Raw genomic sequence first — 22,723 nt, 5'->3', positions numbered from 1 at the left:
TTACTCTGAGCATTCTAGAAACATGTTCTCTAACTGTTCCATCTTTACTCTGAGCATTCTAAAAACATGTTCTCTCACTGTTCCATCTTTACTCTGAGCATTCTAGAAACATGTTCTCTCACTGTTCCATCTTTACTCTGAGCATTCTAGAAACATGTTCTCTAACTGTTCCATCTTTACTCTGAGCATTCTAAAAACATGTTCTCTAACTGTTCCATCTTTACTCTGAGCATTCTAAAAACATGTTCTCTAACTGTTCCATATTTACTCTGAGCATTCTAGAAACATGTTCTCTAACTGTTCCATCTTTACTCTGAGCATTCTAAAAACATGTTCTCTCACTGTTCCATCTTTACTCTGAGCATTCTAGAAACATGTTCTCTAACTGTTCCATCTTTACTCTGAGCATTCTAGAAACATGTTCTCTAACTGTTCCATCTTTACTCTGAGCATTCTAGAAACATGTTCTCTAACTGTTCCATCTTTACTCCGAGCATTCTAGAAACATGTTCTCTTACTGTTCCATCTTTACTCCGAGCATTCTAGAAACATGTTCTCTCACTGTTCCATCTTTACTCTGAGCATTCTAGAAACATGTTCTCTAACTGTTCCATCTTTACTCCGAGCATTCTAGAAACATGTTCTCTCACTGTTCCATCTTTACTCTGAGCATTCGAGAAACATGTTCTCTCACTGTTCCATCTTTACTCTGAGCATTCTAGAAACATGTTCTCTAACTGTTCCATCTTTACTCCGAGCATTCTAGAAACATGTTCTCTCACTGTTCCATCTTTACCCTGAACATTCTAGAAACATGTTCTCTAACTGTTCCATCTTTACTCTGAGCATTCTAGAAACATGTTCTCTCACTGTTCCATCTTTACCCTGAACATTCTAGAAACATGTTCTCTAACTGTTCCATCTTTACTCTGAGCATTCTAGAAACATGTTCTCTTACTGTTCCATCTTTACTCTGAGCATTCTAGAAACATGTTCTCTTACTGTTCCATCTTTACTCTGAGCATCCTAGAAACATGTTCTCTCACTGTTCCATCTTTACTCTGAGCATTCTAGAAACATGTTCTCTAACTGTTCCATCTTTACTCTGAGCATTCTAGAAACATGTTCTCTAACTTTTCCATCTTTACCCTGAGCATTCTAGAAACATGTTCTCTTACTGTTCCATCTTTACTCTGAGAATTCTAGAAACATGTTCTCTCACTGTTCCATCTTTACTCTGAGCATTCTAGAAACATGTTCTCTAACTGTTCCATCTTTACTCTGAGCATTCTGGAAACATGTTCTCTCATGGTTCCATCTTTACTCTGAGCATTCTAGAAACATGTTCTCTTACTGTTCCATCTTCATCTGAGCATTCTAGAAACATGTTCTCTAACTGTTCCATCTTTACTCTGAGCATTCTAGAAACATGTTCTCTTACTGTTCCATCTTTACTCTGAGCATTCTAGAAACATGTTCTCTTACTGTTCCATCTTTACTCTGAGCATCCTAGAAACATGTTCTCTCACTGTTCCATCTTTACTCTGAGCATTCTAGAAACATGTTCTCTAACTGTTCCATCTTTACTCTGAGCATTCTAGAAACATGTTCTCTAACTTTTCCATCTTTACCCTGAGCATTCTAGAAACATGTTCTCTTACTGTTCCATCTTTACTCTGAGAATTCTAGAAACATGTTCTCTCACTGTTCCATCTTTACTCTGAGCATTCTAGAAACATGTTCTCTAACTGTTCCATCTTTACTCTGAGCATTCTGGAAACATGTTCTCTCATGGTTCCATCTTTACTCTGAGCATTCTAGAAACATGTTCTCTTACTGTTCCATCTTCATCTGAGCATTCTAGAAACATGTTCTCTTACTGTTCCATCTTTACTCTGAGCATTCTAGAAACATGTTCTCTTACTGTTCCATCTTTACTCTGAGCATTCTGGAAACATGTTCTCTAACTGTTCCATCTTTACTCTGAGCATTCTAAAAACATGTTCTCTAACTGTTCCATCTTTACTCTGAGCATTCTAAAAACATGTTCTCTCACTGTTCCATCTTTACTCTGAGCATTCTAGAAACATGTTCTCTAACTGTTCCATCTTTACTCTCAGCATTCTAGAGACATGTTCTCTCATGGTTCCAGCTTTACTCTGAGCATTCTAGAAACATGTTCTCTTACTGTTCCATCTTTACTCTGAGCATTCTAGAAACATGTTCTCTAACTGTTCCATCTTTACTCTGAGCATTCTAGAAACATGTTCTCTTACTGTTCCATCTTTACTCTGAGCATTCTAGAAACATGTTCTCTCACTGTTCCATCTTTACTCTGAGCATTCTAGAAACATGTTCTCTCACTGTTCCATCTTTACTCTGAGCATTCTAGAAACATGTTCTCTTACTGTTCCATCTTTACTCTGAGCATTCTAGAAACATGTTCTCTCACTGTTCCATCTTTACTCTGAGCATTCTAAAACATGTTCTCTTACTGTTCCATCTTTACTCTGAGCATTCTAGAAACATGTTCTCTTACTGTTCCATCTTTACTCTGAGCACTCTAGAAACATGTTCTCTCACTGTTCCATCTTTACTCTGAGCATTCTAAAAAACATGTTCTCTTACTGTTCCATCTTTACTCTGAGCATTCTAGAAACATGTTCTCTCACTGTTCCATCTTTACTCTGAGTATTCGAGAAACATGTTCTTTTACTGTTCCATCTTTACCCTGAGCATTCTAGAAACATGTTCTCTTACTGTTCCATCTTCATCTGAGCATTCTAGAAACATGTTCTCTCACTGTTCCATCTTTACTCTGAGTATTCGAGAAACATGTTCTTTTACTGTTCCATCTTTACCCTGAGCATTCTAGAAACATATTCTCTCACTGTTCCATCTTTACTCTGAGTATTCGAGAAACATGTTCTTTTACTGTTCCATCTTTACCCTGAGCATTCTAGAAACATGTTCTCTAACTGTTCCATCTTTACTCTGAGCATTCTAGAGACATGTTCTCTCATGGTTCCATCTTTACTCTGAGCATTCGAGAAACATGTTCTCTCACTGTTCCATCTTTACTCTGAGCATTCTAGAAACATGTTCTCTAACTGTTCCATCTTTACTCTGAGCATTCTAGAAACATGTTCTCTAACTGTTCCATCTTTACTCTGAGCACTCTAGAAACATGTTCTCTCACTGTTCCATCTTTACTCTGAGCATTCTAGAAACATGTTCTCTAACTGTTCCATCTTTACTCTGAGCACTCTAGAAACATGTTCTCTCACTGTTCCATCTTTACTCTGAGCATTCTAGAAACATGTTCTCTCATGGTTCCATCTTTACTCAGAGCATTCTAGAAACATGTTCTCTCACTGTTCCATCTTTACTCTGAGCATTCTAGAAAGATGTTCTCTTACTGTTCCATCTTTACTCTGAGCACTCTAGAAACATGTTCTCTCACTGTTCCATCTTTACTCTGAGCATTCTAGAAACATGTTCTCTCACTGTTCCATCTTTACTCTGAGCATTCGAGAAACATGTTCTCTTACTGTTCCATCTTTACTCTGAGCACTCTAGAAAAATGTTCTCTCACTGTTCCATCTTTACTCTGAGCATTCTAGAAACATGTTCTCTTACTGTTCCATCTTTACTCTGAGCACTCTAGAAACATGTTCTCTCACTGTTCCATCTTTACTCTGAGCATTCTAGAAACATGTTCTCTCACTGTTCCATCTTTACTCTGAGCATTCGAGAAACATGTTCTCTTACTGTTCCATCTTTACTCTGAGCACTCTAGAAACATGTTCTCTCACTGTTCCATCTTTACTCTGAGCATTCTAGAGACATGTTCTCTCATGGTTCCATCTTTACTCTGAGCATTCGAGAAACATGTTCTCTCACTGTTCCATCTTTACTCTGAGCATTCTAGAAACATGTTCTCTTACTGTTCCATCTTTACTCTGAGCACTCTAGAAACATGTTCTCTCACTGTTCCATCTTTACTCTGAGCATTCTAGAAACATGTTCAATCACTGTTCCATCTTTACTCTGAGCATTCTAGAAACATGTTCTCTTACTGTTCCATCTTTACTCTGAGCACTCTAGAAACATGTTCTCTCACGGTTCCATCTTTACTCTGAGCATTCTAGAAAGATGCATAAAACATTCCATCCTCTGTCTTTAAATATGGTGTTGTCAACCTTTATGAAACATTCCATCCTCTGTCTTTAAATATGGTGTTGTCAACATTTATGAAACATTCCATCCTCTTTCTTTAAATATGGTGTTGTCAACGTTTATGAAACATTCCATTCTTTGTCTTTAAATATGGTGTTGTCAATGTATATAAAACACTCCATTTTCTTTTTTTTAATATTATGTTGTCAAAGCTTAAAAACATTCCATCCTCTGTCTTTAAATATGATGTTGTCAAAGCTAAAAAATATTCCATCCTCTGTCTGTAAAGATGATGTTGTCAAAGCTAAAAAACATTCCATCCTCTGTCTGTAAAGATGATGTTGTCAAAGCTTATAAAACATTACATCCTCTGTTTTTTAAATATGATGTTGTCAAAGCTAAAAAAACATTCCATCCTCTGTCTTTCAATATGATGTTATCAATGTTTAAAAACATCCCATCCTCTGCCTTTAAATATGATGTTGTCAAAGCTTATAAAACATTCCATCCTCTGTCTTTAAATATGATGTTGTCAAATTTTATACAACATTCCATCCTCTATCATTAAATATGATGTCAAAGCTTATAAAACATTCCATCCTCTGTCTTTAAATATGATGTTATCAATGTTTAAAAACATCCCATCCTCTGCCTTTAAATATGATGTTGTCAAAGCTTATAAAACATTCCATCCTCTGTCTTTAAATATGATGTTGCCAAAGTTTATACAAATTTCCATCCTGTATCATTAAAAAGTATGTAATCAAAGCTTATAAAACATTCCATCCTGTCTTTCAATATGATGTTATCAATGTTTAAAAACATCCCATCCTCTGTCTTTCAATGTGATGTTGTCAAAGCTTATGAAACATTACATCCTCTGTCTTTAAAAAGGATGTAATCAAAGCTTATAAAAGATTCCATCCTCTGTCTTTAAATATGATGTCGTCAAAGCTTTTAAAACATCCCACTCTCTGTCTTTAAAAAGGATTCAATCAAAGCTTATACAACATTCCATCCTCTGTCTTTAAATATGGAGTTGTCAAAGCTTTTTAAACATTCCATCCTCTGTCGTTAAAAATGATGTAATTTCAGAATATAAAACATTCCATCCTCTGTCTTTAAATATGATGATGTCAAAGCTCATAAAAAATTCCATCCTGTCTTTAAATATGATGTTGTCAAAGCTTAAAAAACATTCCATCCTCTGTCTTTAAAAAGGATTTATTCAAAGCAAATAAAACATTCCATCCTCTGTCTTTAAAAAGGATGTAATCAAAGCTAATGAAACATTCCATCATCTGTCTTTAAATATGGTGTTGTTAAAGCTTTAACATTCCATCCTCTGTCTTTCAATATGGTGTTGTCAACGTTTATAAAACATTCCATCCCGTCTTTAAATATGGAGTTGTCAAAGCTTATTAAACATTCCATCCTCTGTCTTTAAATATGATGTCAAAGCTTAAAACCTTCCATCCTCTGTCTTTAAATATGGTGTTGTCAACATTTATGAAACATTCCATCCTCTGTCTTTAAATATGATGTCAAAGCTTATAAAACATTCCATCCTCTGTTTTTTAAATATGATGTTGTCAAAGCTAAAAAACATTCCATCCTCTGTCTGTAAAGATGATGTTGTCAAAGCTAAAAAACATTCCATCCTCTGTCTGTAAAGATGATGTTGTCAAAGCTTATAAAACATTACATCCTCTGTCCTGAAAAAGGATGTAATCAAAGCTTATAAAACATCCCATCCTCTGCCTTTAAATATGATGTTGTCAAAGCTTATACAACATTCCATCCTCTATCATTAAAAAGGATGTAATCAAAGCTTATAAAACATTCCATCCTCTGTCTTTCAATATGATGTTATCAATGTTCAAAAACATCCCATCCTCTGCCTTTAAATATGATGTTGTCAAAGCTTATAAAAAATTCCATCCTCTGTCTTTAAATATGGTGTTGTCAAAGCTTATAAAACATTCCATCCTCTGTCTTTAAATATGATGTCAAAGCTTATAAAACATTCCATCCTCTGTCTTTAAATATGGTGTTGTCAACATTTATGAAACATTCCATCCTCTGTCTTTAAATATGGTGTTGTCAACGTTTATGAAACATTCCATCCTCTGTCTTTAAATATGATGTTGCCAAAGTTTATACAAATTTCCATCCTCTATCATTAAAAAGGATGTAATCAAAGCTTATAAAACATTCCATCCTGTCTTTAAATATGATGTTATCAACGTTTAAAAACATCCCATCCTCTGCCTTTAAATATGATGTTGTCAAAGCTTATAAAACATTCCATCCTCTGTCTTTAAATAGAAGTTGTCAAAGCTTATGAAACATTCCATCCTGTCTTTAAAAAGGATGTAATCAAAGCTTATAAAAGATTCCATCCTCTGTCTTTAAATATGATGTCGTCAAAGCTTTTAAAACATTCCACTCTCTGTCTTTAAAAAGGATTCAATCAAAGCTTATACAACATTCCATCCTCTGTCTTTAAATATGGAGTTGTCAAAGCTTTTAAAACATTCCATCCTCTGTCGTTAAAAATGATGTAAATTCAGAATATAAAACATTCCATCCTCTGTCTTTAAATATGATGATGTCAAAGCTCATAAAAAATTCCATCCTGTCTTTAAATATGATGTTGTCAAAGCTTAAAAAACATTCCATCCTCTGTCTTTAAAAAGGATTTATTCAAAGCTAATAAAACATTCCATCCTCTGTCTTTAAAAAGCATGTAATCAAAGCTAATGAAACATTCCATCATCTTTCTTTAAATATGTGTGGTGTGAAAAGCTTTAACATTCCATCCTCTGTCTTTAAATATGGTGTTGTCAACGTTTATAAAACATTCCATCCCGTCTTTAAATATGGAGTTGTCAAAGCTTATAAAACATTCCATCCTCTGTCTTTAAATATGATGTCAAAGCTTATAAAATATTCCATCCTCTGTCTTTAAATATGGTGTTGTCAATGTTTATGAAACATTCCATCCCGTCTTTAAATATGGAGTTGTCAAAGCTTATAAAACATTCCATCCTCTGTCTTTAAATATGATGTCAAAGCTTATAAAACATTCCATCCTCTGTCTTTAAATATGGTGTTGTCAACGTTTATGAAACATTCAATTCTTTGTCTTTAAATATGGTGTTGTCAACGTTTATGAAACATTCCATCCTCTGTCTTTAAATATGATGTCAAAGCTTATAAAACATTCCATCCTCTGTCTCTAAATATGGTGTTGTCAAAGCTTATAAAACATTCCATCCTCTGTCTTTAAATATGATGTCAAAGCTTATAAAACATTCCATCCTCTGTCTTTAAATATGGTGTTGTCAACATTTATGAAACATTCCATCCTCTGTCTTTAAATATGATGTCAAAGCTTATAAAACCTTCCATCCTTTGTCTTTAAATATGGTGTTATCAAAGCTTATAAAACATTCCATCCTCTGTCTTTAAATATGATGTCAAAGCTTATAAAACATTCCATCCTCTGTCTTTAAATATGATGTCAAAGCTTATAAAACATTCCATCCTCTTTCTTTAAATATGGTGTTGTCAACGTTTATGAAACATTCCATTCTTTGTCTTTAAATATGGTGTTGTCAATGTATATAAAACACTCCATTTTCTTTCTTTAAATATCATGTTGTCAAAGCTTATAAAACATTCCATCCTCTGTCTGTAAAGATGATGTTGTCAAAGCTTATAAAACATTACATCCTCTGTCCTGAAAAAGGATGTAATCAAAGCTTATAAAACATCCCATCCTCAGTCTTTAAATTGATGTTGTCAAAGCTTATACAACATTCCATCGTCTGTCATTATAAAGGATGTAATCAAAGCTTATAAAAAATTCCATCCTCTGTCTTTAAATTGATGTTGTCAAAGCTTATACAACATTCCATCGTCTGTCATTATAAAGGATGTAATCAAAGCTTATAAAAAATTCCACCCTCTGTCTTTAAATATGTTGTAATTTAAGCTTTTAAAACTTTCCATTCTCTGTCTTTAAAGATGATATTATCAGAGCTTAAAAAACATTTCATCCCTGCCTTACATGCGGGCTGGTCTTGGCCCTGCCCGGTTTCAGTAATCTGAAGGTCCTGACCCTTCTCCTAAACCATCACAGTGAGTGAACTACATATTGTCTTTCTGGTCACAGATCTGGAGAACTCCAAAACATCCCATAATAATCATCTAAATCCTCAAAGATCCACCAGTCCTTCATCAGAGCTCAGACTCCTTCATCCTGATACCTGAGCCGGTCTCTGGTCCAGGTAGAATGATAAAAATAGATACAGGTATCCATTCTTCTGACTCTGATCAGACGTGGATTTATTGATCCATTTTACCCCACAGTAGTCCATTGATCACTGTTCCAGTCCGTCTGTAGGGATGTACTGTACTATCATGAAGACTTCTGAGGACTTTATGAGGGACTTGGACCTGATGCTGGGTCCTCCACAGGGACTTTATGGATAAATAAAATGTATTCTATTTTATTCCCCTGTAACCCTTAGTAATGTCCAGATCTCCTTTAAAGGAATTTTAAATGTAGGACTCTGTCACAGGGCCCCTGGTCTATGAGGGCCCAGGTAGTCTGCCTAGAGTCCATATCTACAGGCTCCACTTAGAGCCAAAGCTGAGACTACCTGCCCTATCAGTGACCCGTCAGCCTCCAGTGTCTATGATAAAGCAGTTTCTTCAGGTCTGGTTTTGGTCCCAGCTGTCCTCACTGTGAAGACCGCGGTCTCAGCACGCCGCCATATTAACGCTCGTTCTCATACATGACCTTCTGCTGCACGTGCAAACATAGAGAGTGTGGAGTCCAAGGACATGGACCTGGACTCTGATCACAGATAAAGTGAAGGCTCAGGGCTCATCAGCGTGGGCGGGTCTAAGGTACTGTAAAACCTGGGACAGGTTCAAAGTCTGTCTGAAGGGGGTAAAAAAGTTCAGACTCCGTCCTGTTTGATGATTCGGTGAAGTCCAAACATGTCTGCAACCACGCTTCAGCACCGTGGACAGAAAGTGGACCAGAGGAGACCGTTACAGACCTTTAGGACCGGGGGCATAAAGGTCTACCCACAGACCGGGCTATTCTCACCCCTGATGAGGGTTCAGACTTCTCTCTCCTGCTAACGCTCGTCTGCCCCGGCGTGTAAACACACCACGCCTCCCTCCCTCCCTCTCTCCTCCAAATTAAACCAATATTTGGGGTCCAGGTCTGATCTCTCCTCCCTCGGCGCTCCATCCGGACTATCTCAGACTGGTACAGCCTGTACTGGCCCACAGCCAGGTCCCTCAGCTCTGCCCCATGGAACCAGGCGCTGTGATTGGTCCACTGGAGATTTAGAGTGGAGCTGTTCTCTCCACGGGTCACAGAAACCCAGACCCACATATGTCCACTAGTCCAGATCACACATCCATGGCTCAGATCCTTTTTCAGTGGCCTTCAGAGCCACAGTTCACTTTAAGGTGTTTTCAGCAGAAAGTCCTGGAACTTCTAGTCAGAGCTCAAAGATTTAGACCTCAGCTAAGAGATCCAACCGGAACACCTAAAACCAGTCTGGGTTAGGGTCTCTGACATACCAAAAGGTCCCAGCTGGTGACGAATGTGATTCAGTTTAAAAGACTGCCTAGCGGTCCTGAAGGTTTCTTCAGGGTAAAGACTAAAAAAAACAACCGATCAAAGCACAGGAACTAAAAATGCTTCAACTCATGAAAAGAACCGGTCTGAACAGGTCAGAATGGGGCTCCACGGGACCATCCCTGTCTAAACAGGACAATAAGGGTCTCAACAGGATCACCAAGGTCTAAACGGGACAGTCCAGGTCTAAATGGGACAATCATGGTCTAAACAGGACCATGGGGTCTAAACAGGACAATCAGGGTCTAAACGACACAGTCCCGGTTTAAACGGGACCATCTAGGTCTAAACAGGAAAATAAGGGACTAAACAGGACAATCCTTGTCTAAACAGGCAATCTGGGTCTAAAGGGGACAATAAGGGACTAAATGTGACAATCCTAGTCTGAATGGGATAATCCCTCTCTAAACTGGACAGTCCTGGTCTAAACAGGACATATGGTCTGCTAACCAGTGGTCCTGTTCCAGGGATGCTGTCCTGCTGTGTTTGGGTACCCGGTCTGCTCTCAGCCCTTCATCTAAAGGACTTCTCATCCATGAGGACAAAGCGTCTTTGTTTGACGGAGCGGTTGGTTCCATGCCATCCTTCATGGACCGTCCCGATTCACCAGCAGGAATAATCAGCTGTTTGTTTAACCATCAGGAACGTTCTGAGTGAGGACCATCATGACTGACTCTGTCAGGGCGTCCCAGCAGCAGAGTGAGGACCATCATGACTGACTCTGTCAGGGCGTCCCAGCAGCATGGCGCTCTGTCACACCCTCATGGAGATCTATCTGGTCTCTCACTGGTTTGTCCCTCTGAGCCTCCGTAGTTTCAGTTTGAACTGACGACCGTGAACACATGTCTCAGATTCTCACCACAGACAGAAATTCCCAGTCCACAGTCCAGGAAACAGGAAGTGCAGTGAGGATGATTCACGCTGCGTGCTGATAGGACGGAGAGTCTCTGAGATTCACCCGGGTCCCTTCTCATGCTCTGTCTCTATTTTTACCTCTGTGTCACTCTCTGCTCACTCAGCTCCAGACTGACTAGGTGATGTGAGCATGCTCCATAGCCTATATGCTGGAATTTGACCAGCTTGAATCAAACCCACAGCAGCAGACAGGATTTCTCTAATAACATATTAAAATAACAGAAAAACAATCTTTTCTGTCGCCTCCATTCTTGTCTCTGAAATGCATCAGAGGTTCTCTAATGTTCTGCGTCTGCAGGTCTTAGAAAACGTCCTCACCCTGGTGTTCTGGTGTTTCCTGCGGCTTTAGCAGCTCAGAGCTGAAGGGAAGAGGAGGAGCAGAGAGGTTCAGTGAGGAGGAAGTAACGAGAACAGCTGCTGGTGTGAGTGGCGAGCAGACAGGTCGCTCATCTGAGCGTGTGCTCTTCTATGTCCTTTGTCTGTTGCCGTCACGGTGACCCCAGAGGATAAATAAACCTGCCAGGAGAACTGTTGTGTTTGTGTTTGTCCATTCAGCAGATGGAGGAGAGCTAAACAGAAAAGTCACTTTACACCCCCCCCCACCCACCTTTATTCTGGTTTTCTCTCACAGACTCTGACTGCTCTCTGCTCCTGAATTAAACTCTTAAAACCACCTTTACTCCTCAAATTAACTCTGCCTTTCATGCTCTATTCCATCCTTCCATCCTCTGCCTATGATGATGTCATCTACTAAAGCCTATAGAACATTCCATCCTCTGCCTATGATGATGTCATCTACTAAAGCCTATACAACATTCCATCTTCTGCCTATGATGATGTCATCTACTAAAGCCTATACAACATTCCATCCTTTGCCTTTGATGATGTCATCTACTAAAGCCTATAGAACATTCCATCCTCTGCCTATGATGATGTCATCTACTAAAGCCGATACAACATTCCATCCTCTGCCTATGATGATGTCATCTACTAAAGCCTATACAACATTCCATCCTCTGCCTATGATGATGTCATCTACTAAAGCCTATACAACATTCCATCCTCTGCCTATGATGATGTCATCTACTAAAGCCTATACAACATTCCATCCTCTGTCTTAAATGATGTCATCTACTAAAGCCTATAGAACATTCCATCCTCTGCCTTCCATGATGTCATCTACTAAAGCCTATAGAACATTCCATCCTCTGCCTACAATGATGTCATCTACTAAAGCCTATAGAACATTCCATCCTCTGCCTTTGATGATGTCATCTAATTAAGCCTATAGAACATTTCATGTTCTGCCTATGATGATGTCATCTACTAAAGCCTATAGAACATTCCATCCTCTGTCTTAAATGATGTCATCTACTAAAGCCTATAGAACATTCCATCCTCTGCCTTCCATGATGTCATCTACTAAAGCCTATACAACATTCCATCCTCTGCCTACAATGATGTCTCTACTAAAGCCTATAGAACATTCCATCCTCTGCCTTTGATGATGTCAGCTACTAAAGCCTATACAACATTCCATCCTCTGCCTTTGATGATGTCAGCTACTAAAGCCTATAGAACATTCCATCCTCTGCCTTTGATGATGTCAGCTACTAAAGCCTATAGAACATTCCATCCTCTGCCTTCCATGATGTCATCTACTAAAGCCTATACAACATTCCATCCTCTGCCTACAATGATGTCTCTACTAAAGCCTATAGAACATTCCATCCTCTGCCTTTGATGATGTCAGCTACTAAAGCCTATAGAACATTCCATCCTCTGCCTTCCATGATGTCATCTACTAAAGCCTATACAACATTCCATCCTCTGCCTACAATGATGTCTCTACTAAAGCCTATAGAACATTCCATCCTCTGCCTTTGATGATGTCAGCTACTAAAGCCTATAGAACATTCCATCCTCTGCCTTTGATGATGTCAGCTACTAAAGCCTATAGAACATTCCATCCTCTGCCTTTGATGATGTCAGCTACTAAAGCCTATAGAACATTCCATCCTCTGCCTTTGATGATGTCATCTACTAAAGCCTCTGGTTCAGTCCTACTATACCCCTGTTTGTTGCTCTGATTGGCCAGTAATGTGACAGATAGAAGGATCATCCAATCATCCTCTGAGTTCTCCCCACATCACTGATTGGCTGTTGCTCAGATGGATGTGAAACATATCCCATGATGCCGTGGAAATGTGTGATTCTATCATGTTGACCCTTAAGACAACAGAAGATCTTTTATTTACATTTTAAAGGAATAAATCGAACATTGTGACGACCCGACATGGCCGATGGTAAAAGAGGGAGTTCATATAAACCTAAAATCAGACTGCTGACCCAGTTTGAGCTGAATCAGGATTTATATTGATCTGCTGAGAGGATCAGTGAAATCTGTCACACAGACGTCAGCAGATTTATAATCACCTCTAAGTTCACTTGTTCTGGACCAGCAGGATCAGCCTGCTCTGAGAAAGGGGGCAGACTAGAGTTCACATGGACCCAAACTCAGATACAGTTCTAATAAAACTCTAATCATACTCTGGTTTGGTACCACAGGAGCAGAAACAGAAGTCCTAGACTCTAAATGATGGTGGATTTCTTGTTCCCAAGGTCCAAATATCCTGAACCAACCTCTGTCCATTAACAAACCTGATTTCTACAAGACCAGAGAGATGAACTAAGACTCTAAGACAGTTTGATGGGTCAGCTGACCCAGAGAATGGACCCTGAAAAACCCAGAGACTGGACCCTGATAAACCAGAGAATGGACCCTGACAAACCCAGAGACTGGACCCTGAAAAACCCGGAGAATGGACCCTGATAAACCCAGAGAACGGACCCTGATAAACCCAGAGACTGGACCCTGAAAAACCCAGAGACTGGACCCTGATAAACCCAGAGAATGGACCCTGAAAAACCAGAGAATGGACCCTGATAAACCCAGAGACTGGACCCTGAAAAACCCAGAGACTGGACCCTGATAAACCCAGAGAATGGACCCTGATAAACCAGAGACTGGACCCTGATAAACTCAGAGACTGGACCCTGAAAAACCCAGAGACTGGACCCTGATAAACCCAGAGAATGGACCCTGATAAACCAGAGAATGGACCCTGAAAAACCCAGAGACTGGACCCTGGTAAACCCAGAGACTGGACCCTGGTAAACCCAGAGACTGGACCTTGGTAAACCCAGAGACTGGACCCTGGTAAACCCAGAGACTGGACTCTGGTAAACCAAGGGGGTATTTTAATGGTTGACAGACCTCCGGCTGTCACTGACCCAGGTTTATCCTCAGCTTTGACTCCGCCTTTAACATTCTAGACTCTTCTGTCCAATGAGAGTCTGTGGCCCTGGCAGCATCTACGTTTCTATATCTATACACTCTCAGACCTGTCAGAGGTTTCTTTAAACTCCAGGGTAGATGAACCTCAGCTGACATCGTCCTGCTCTGCTGCTTGGTTTAAATAAAGTTTCAGAGTTTGTAGTAGGAACATAAATGGCCCAGGTGTGTTGGCGTTACTGAGGCGAGCCTGAGCCTGTCACACTCACAGCCCCTCTACTACAACATTCCTCAGCCTCCACACACAAACACAACGCTCTCCTGTTACAGCACATTCCTGAGGTGTCACAACTCAGACACACACTCTCACACACACTCAGACTTTTAGATTCCATCACAGAAAACAGAATCAAATCTAATAATTCAGCCGCAGTGATCCTGTTTTTCTTTCCTTCCTCTCTTTGTTTCACCCCCCCAATACACACACACATACACACACACACACACACACCCTTCTTTTCCTGTCTTGGCACACGGGGCCGTTTCTCTTTGACATCACTGTTTGACTCGAGCTCTGGTTGGTTTGTGGAGGAGCAGAGGGATTCCTCTGACCTCGCTGTTTTTTTATTTTAGTCCTGCACCAACATAAAGAAACTCGCCGCCCTGTGGGAGGGGCCACTCATGTTTACAACTGATATTGTTTGGTACAGGACAAAGTTTAATGCCCCGCCCACTTAGCTCTATCCCTATGTGGGACTACTTCCTGTCTAGTAGAATGATTCCTGCATTTTTGTAGAGTGGAGCATCAGGTGAAGGTCTAGGGCTACATGGAGCCTGAAACAAGGATCTAACAGAGGAAACCTTAGCCCTTCATCTTTGTTTGACTACTTCCTGTTTGGTGGTATGAAGTCCTGATGCTGTAGCCCTTCATCTTTGTTTGACTACTTCCTGTTTGGTGGTATGAAGTCCTGATGCTGTAGCCTCTCATCTTTGTTTGACTACTTCCTGTTTGGTGGTATGAAGTCCTGATGCTGTAGCCCTTCATCTTTGTTTGACTACTTCCTGTTTGGTGGTATGAAGTCCTGATGCTGTAGCCCTTCATCTTTGTTCGACTACTTCCTGTTTGGTGGTGTGAAGTCCTGATGCTGTAGCCCCTCATCTATGTTTGACTACTTCCTGTTTGGTGGTGTGAAGTCCTGATGCTGTAGCCCCTCATCCATGTTTGACTACTTCCTGTTTGGTGGTGTGAAGTCCTGTTGCTTGAAGACCTTCAAACAGAGATTTTAAAGCAGAACACACACTGATAGATGGACTATCGCGTAGGGAGGATACCCAGAGCCGGCCTGGACCTTAAACCGTTCTCCTGTAGGATGAGGATGTGTTCACTAAGGTCCTCAGCTGTGTAGCTCTTTTAGTCCCGTCTGTTTCCACCCTGTGGAGTCTGGAATCCTTCAGCCCACAGTACCACTGATAGTTGTGAAGAACAGACTCAAAGTCTGGGTTCAGCTGGTTTACAATAATTATCCCAGTTCGTTCTGGTCCAGTCTGACCCGTATTCATCTGTAAAGGAACCAGAACAGCTGATCCGTACTGTCCTAATCTACGGCTGCCTTCTGTTGAATCCAACCAGACCATGAACACCAGTAGGACCAGGACTCATATAAGAGGGACCAGAGTAAAACCATGGACTGTAGAAAGAACTGGACTTACCCCGTGTGACCTCAGCCATCTGCCTACAATAGGAGGACTCAGACAGCTCTATCTAATATTGGTTTAATGGTTTCACTGGTTTAACGGTTGCACTGGTATAATGGTTCACTGGTATAATGGTTTCACTGGTATAATGGTTCACTGGTATAATGGTTCACTGGTTTAACGGTTTCACTGGTATAATGGTTCACTGATATAATGGTTCACTGGTATAATGGTTCACTGGTTTAACAGTTTCACTGGTATAATGGTTCACTGATATAATGGTTCACTGGTATAATGGTTCACTGGTTTAACGGTTTCACTGGTATAATGGTTCACTGATATAATGGTTCACTGGTATAATGGTTCACTGGTATAATGGTTCACTGGTATAATGGTTCACTGGTATAATGGTTTCACTGGTTTAACAGTTTCACTGGTATAATGGTTCACTGATATAATGGTTCACTGGTATAATGGTTCACTGGTATAATGGTTCACTGGTATAATGGTTTCACTGGTATAATGGTTTCACTATAACGGTTTCACTGGTATAATGGTTTCACTGGTATAATGGTTCACTGGTATAATGGTTCACTGGTATAACGGTTTCACTGGTATAATGGTTTCACTGGTATAATGGTTCACTGGTATAATGGTTCACTGGTATAATGGTTTCACTGGTATAATGGTTTCACTGGTATAATGATTCACTGGTATAATGGTTCACTGGTATAACGGTTTCACTGGTATAATGGTTTCACTGGTATAATGGTTCACTGGTATAATGGTTCACTGGTATAATGGTTTCACTGGTATAATGGTTTCACTGGTATAATGGTTCACTGGTATAATGGTTTCACTGGTATAATGGTGCACTGGTATAATGGTTCACTGGTTTAATGGTTTCGCTGGTTTAATGGTTTCGCTGGTTTAATGGTTTCTCTGGTTTAATGGTTTCACTGGTTTAACGGTTTCGCTGGTATAACGGTTTCGCTGGTATAATGGTTCACTGGTATAATGGTTTCACTGGTATAATGGTTTCACTGGTATAATGGTTCACTGGTTTAACGGTTGCACTGGTATAATGGTTCACTGGTATAATGGTTTCACTGGTATAATGGTTCACTGGTATAATGGTTCACTGGTTTAACGGTTTCACTGGTATAATGGTTCACTGATATAATGGTTCACTGGTATAATGGTTCACTGGTTTAACAGTTTCACTGGTATAATGGTTCACTGATATAATGGTTCACTGGTATAATGGTTCACTGGTTTAACGGTTTCACTGGTATAATGGTTCACTGATATAATGGTTCACTGGTATAATGGTTCACTGGTATAATGGTTCACTGGTATAATGGTTCACTGGTATAATGGTTTCACTGGTTTAACAGTTTCACTGGTATAATGGTTCACTGATATAATGGTTCACTGGTATAATGGTTCACTGGTATAATGGTTCACTGGTATAATGGTTTCACTGGTATAATGGTTTCACTATAACGGTTTCACTGGTATAATGGTTTCACTGGTATAATGGTTCACTGGTATAATGGTTCACTGGTATAACGGTTTCACTGGTATAATGGTTTCACTGGTATAATGGTTCACTGGTATAATGGTTCACTGGTATAATGGTTTCACTGGTATAATGGTTTCACTGGTATAATGATTCACTGGTATAATGGTTCACTGGTATAACGGTTTCACTGGTATAATGGTTTCACTGGTATAATGGTTCACTGGTATAATGGTTCACTGGTATAATGGTTTCACTGGTATAATGGTTTCACTGGTATAATGGTTCACTGGTATAATGGTTTCACTGGTATAATGGTGCACTGGTATAATGGTTCACTGGTTTAATGGTTTCGCTGGTTTAATGGTTTCGCTGGTTTAATGGTTTCTCTGGTTTAATGGTTTCACTGGTTTAACGGTTTCGCTGGTATAACGGTTTCGCTGGTATAATGGTTCACTGGTATAATGGTTTCACTGGTATAATGGTTTCACTGGTATAATGGTTCACTGGTATAATGGTTTCACTGGTATAATGGTTTCACTGGTATAATGGTTCACTGGTATAATGGTTTCACTGGTATAATGGTTCACTGGTATAATGGTTCACTGGTATAATGGTTTCACTGGTATAATGGTTCACTGGTATAACGGTTCACTGGTATAACGGTTTCACTGGTATAATGGTTCACTGGTGTAATGGTTCACTGGTATAATGGTTTCACTGGTTTAACGGTTTCACTGGTATAATGGTTCACTGGTATAATGGTTCACTGGTATAATGGTTCACTGGTATAATGGTTTCACTGGTATAATGGTTCACTGATATAATGGTTCACTGGTATAATGGTTCACTGGTATAATGGTTCACTGGTATAATGGTTTCACTGGTATAATGGTTCACTGGTATAATGGTTCACTGGTATAACGGTTTCACTGGTATAATGGTTCACTGGTATAATGGTTTCACTGGTATAATGGTTCACTGGTATAATGGTTTCACTGGTATAATGGTTCACTGGTATAATGGTTTCACTGGTATAACGGTTTCACTGGTATAATGGTTCACTGGTATAATGGTTTCACTGGTATAATGGTTCACTGATATAATGGTTCACTGGTATAATGGTTTCACTATTTAACGGTTTCACTGATATAATGGTTCACTGGTATAATGGTTCACTGGTATAATGGTTTCACTGGTTTAACGGTTTCACTGGTATAATGGTTTCACTGGTATAATGGTTCACTGGTATAATGGTTTCACTGGTATAATGGTGCACTGGTATAATGGTGTACTGGTATAATGGTGCACTGGTATAATGGTTCACTGGTATAATGGTTTCACTGGTATAATGGTTCACTGGTGTAATGGTTCACTGGTATAATGGTTACACAGGTATAATGGTTTCACTGGTTTAACGGTTGCGCTGGTATAATGGTTCACTGGTATAATGGTTCACTGGTATAATGGTACACTGGTATAATGGTTTCACTGGTATAATGGTTCACTGGTATAATGGTTTCACTGGTTTAACGGTTGCGCTGGTATAATGGTTTCACTGGTATAATGGTTCACTGGTATAATGGTTCACTGGTATAATGGTTTCACTGGTATAATGGTTCACTGGTATAATGGTTCACTGGTATAATGGTTTCACTGGTATAATGGTTCACTGGTATAATGGTTTCACTGGTATAATGGTTCACTGGTATAATGGTTCACTGGTATAATGGTTTCACTGGTATAATGGTTTCACTGGTATAATGGTGCACTGGTATAATGGTGCACTGGTATAATGGTTCACTGGTTTAATGGTTTCGCTGGTTTAACGGTTTCGCTGGTTTAATGGTTTCTCTGGTTTAATGGTTTCTCTGGTTTAATGGTTTCGCTGGTTTAATGGTTTCTCTGGTTTAATGGTTTCACTGGTTTAATGGTTTCGCTGGTATAATGGTTTCGCTGGTTTAATGGTTTCACAGGTATTATGGTTTCACTGGTTTAATGGTTTCACTGGTTTAATGGTTTCGCTGGTTTAATGGTTTCGCTGGTTTAATGGTTTCACAGGTATTATGGTTTCACTGGTTTAATGGTTTCTCTGGTTTAATGGTTTCGCTGGTATAATGGTTTCACAGGTATTATGGTTCACTGGTATAATGGTTCACTGATATAATGGTTCACTGGTATAATGGTTCACTGGTATAATGGTTCACTGGTATAATGGTTTCACTGGTATAATGGTTCACTGGTATAACGGTTTCACTGGTATAATGGTTCACTGGTATAACGGTTTCACTGGTATAATGGTTCACTGGTATAATGGTTTCACTGGTATAATGGTTCACTGGTATAATGGTTTCACTGGTATAACGGTTTCACTGGTATAATGGTTCACTGGTATAACGGTTTCACTGGTATAATGGTTCACTGGTATAATGGTTTCACTGGTATAATGGTTCACTGGTATAATGGTTTCACTGGTATAACGGTTTCACTGGTATAATGGTTCACTGGTATAATGGTTTCACTGGTATAATGGTTCACTGGTATAATGGTTTCACTGGTATAATGGTTCACTGATATAATGGTTCACTGGTATAATGGTTCACTGGTATAATGGTTTCACTGGTTTAATGGTTTCACTGGTTTAACGGTTTCACTGGTATAATGGTTCACTGGTATAATGGTTCACTGATATAATGGTTCACTGGTATAATGGTTCACTGGTATAATGGTTTCACTGGTTTAACGGTTTCACTATAACGGTTTCACTGGTATAATGGTTTCACTGGTATAATGGTTCACTGGTATAATGGTTCACTGGTATAACGGTTTCACTGGTATAATGGTTTCACTGGTATAATGGTTCACTGGTATAATGGTTTCACTGGTATAATGGTTCACTGGTATAATGGTGTACTGGTATAATGGTTCACTGGTATAATGGTTCACTGGTATAATGGTTTCACTGGTATAATGGTTCACTGGTGTAATGGTTCACTGGTATAATGGTTACACAGGTATAATGGTTTCACTGGTTTAACGGTTGCGCTGGTATAATGGTTCACTGGTATAATGGTTCACTGGTATAATGGTACACTGGTATAATGGTTTCACTGGTATAATGGTTCACTGGTATAATGGTTTCACTGGTTTAACGGTTGCGCTGGTATAATGGTTTCACTGGTATAATGGTTCACTGGTATAATGGTTCACTGGTATAATGGTTTCACTGGTATAATGGTTCACTGGTATAATGGTTTCACTGGTATAATGGTTCACTGGTATAATGGTTCACTGGTATAATGGTTTCACTGGTATAATGGTTCACTGGTATAATGGTTTCACTGGTATAATGGTGCACTGGTATAATGGTGCACTGGTATAATGGTTCACTGATTTAATGGTTTCGCTGGTTTAACGGTTTCGCTGGTTTAATGGTTTCTCTGGTTTAATGGTTTCGCTGGTTTAATGGTTTCGCTGGTTTAATGGTTTCTCTGGTTTAATGGTTTCACGGGTTTAATGGTTTCGCTGGTATAATGGTTTCGCTGGTTTAATGGTTTCACAGGTATTATGGTTTCACTGGTTTAATGGTTTCACTGGTTTAATGGTTTCGCTGGTTTAATGGTTTCGCTGGTTTAATGGTTTCACAGGTATTATGGTTTCACTGGTTTAATGGTTTCTCTGGTTTAATGGTTTCGCTGGTTTAATGGTTTCGCTGGTATTCAGGGGGCCTCTTCGATGAGAACCGGTCTTAAAATGTGTTCTGTCCCCAGATTGGAGAGTAAATGTTTTGCAGATTCTCCAGAGCGCCCGGCTCACTGCTGGTTAAGTCTCCGTTCTAACAGGCGATCGTCCCACAGAGGAATGCGTGCCTCCAGGCTGTGAGCAGCTACACAGCAGCAGACTGTAGCCTGCAGCAGCCAGGCGTGGCTCACTGTTGCCTAACCTGTTGACAGAAAACCTGGGAGCAGGAGAGCACGGAGGGCCGCTTGGGTTAAAGCTCCGCCCACACGGCAGAGAGAAAGGTCGACTCTGAGAACTGGGACGTCTGCAAATGTTCCCTCGTAGGAGGACAGTCTTCTGACAAAAACTCTGAAACTGAGATGCAGAGCCTCTAAAGACTGCCTCAGTATGAACCAGCCAATCAGAGCAGAGTCACGTCTACCTGAGCTTTTAGAGGAGCGATATCTAGGAAACTCCTACTGAGGACCTATTTCTTAAAAACAGCAGCATCCTGAGCCGGCAGCTCCAGAAATAAGCCCGTGTGTCACACTGAGCACGTCCACACTCACAGCGGTGTTTAAAGGCTTTACTGGGCCGCTCTAACACGGTAACACCCTGTCATCAGAGTCTGAGGCCTTATTCTGCACGCACAAACAACGCCGAGCGCTGAAAACACGCCGTGAAGAAAACCGCCTCCTGTCCTGTCAGCGTGGAAGAATTCAGAGAGAACACGGCGTTCATTTCATTCACCTTCATCAGCGAGCACGGTTTAGTATTTATATGAGGAAAAAAGAGGCTTTATTGGGTTAAAAATGTAAATATTCAGCGACAAAGGGTTGAAAGTTAAAAAACAAAAGGCAACATGGTGTTAACAATTTAACAGAAGCTGCAAAAGCATTAAAACTATAGTGATAAAACAGGGTTAGAGAGGGAAAAGTTAGCCAGGCCGCTAGCACCAGTAGCACTATAGCACTATCATCAGGGAGTCCATGACTGGTCTATCAGGGGTCCAACCAACGCTGTGAGCTGTCCTGACCTACGGTGTCCTAGAGCAGTGGTTCTCAACGTTGGGGTCAGGACCCCCATGGGGGTCGTAAGTCACTGAGAGGGGGGTCGCATGATGCCTTAAAAAACTAGGAACATTTTTTAAATGACACTGCTGCCACTTTACACAAGTTTCACTCAATTTTAACACATTTTTCATACTTTTCTGACCAATTTTGCCAATTTTAATAATAATAATAATAATAATATCTTGAATTGATGTAGCACCTTTCAAGAAACCCAAAGACGCTTTACAAGAAACAGATAAGAATTTGAAAACATTTTCATCACTTTAACACCAATTCTAACACATTTCAAACCCTTTCCAACACTTTTTTCTGACTGTTTTTGCCACTTCTAAACCAATCTTGCGAGTTTACCCCATTATTGCCTCTGTAAACTACTTTTCAACCACGTCACTATTCGATATGCTCATTTTTACCAGTCTAACCCATTTCTGCCAATATTCGCCCATTTTTCTCTTAGTTAACCCTATTTGCCAGTTTAAAGCAGTGTTTCATCCCATTTAACCAATTTTTCCACACATTTTTGCCAATTCAAAGTCAATTCAGCCACTTTTTAATTCCCCATACCACTATCTATGCCCGTTTTTGCCACTTTAACCAATTTTTGCCCTTTTTGCTTTTTTTTGCCAATTTGATCACATTGTTGCTAACCCATTTCT

The 22,723-nt window shown here is 39.8% G+C and overlaps 1 protein-coding gene across 1 annotated transcript in view; it reads right to left on the bottom strand.

The window, feature by feature from the left end:
• The window catches only part of bcar1 (BCAR1 scaffold protein, Cas family member), a 46,616-nt gene extending 37,018 nt beyond the window's left edge, over positions 1–9,598 (bottom strand). Inside the window, exon 1 of the mRNA XM_041795212.1 lies at positions 9,458–9,598. Within this exon, the coding sequence (XP_041651146.1) occupies positions 9,458–9,598 (141 nt within the window). The remainder of the gene's footprint in view (positions 1–9,457) is intronic.
• Positions 9,599–22,723: the final 13,125 nt, after the last annotated feature.

This window comes from Cheilinus undulatus, linkage group 9 (genome assembly GCF_018320785.1).
Source record: "Cheilinus undulatus linkage group 9, ASM1832078v1, whole genome shotgun sequence".
In the NCBI taxonomy this organism is placed as follows: Eukaryota; Metazoa; Chordata; class Actinopteri; order Labriformes; family Labridae; genus Cheilinus; species Cheilinus undulatus.
The sequence above is the reverse complement of the archived record's forward strand: the minus strand, read 5'-3'. Positions and strand labels throughout refer to the sequence as shown.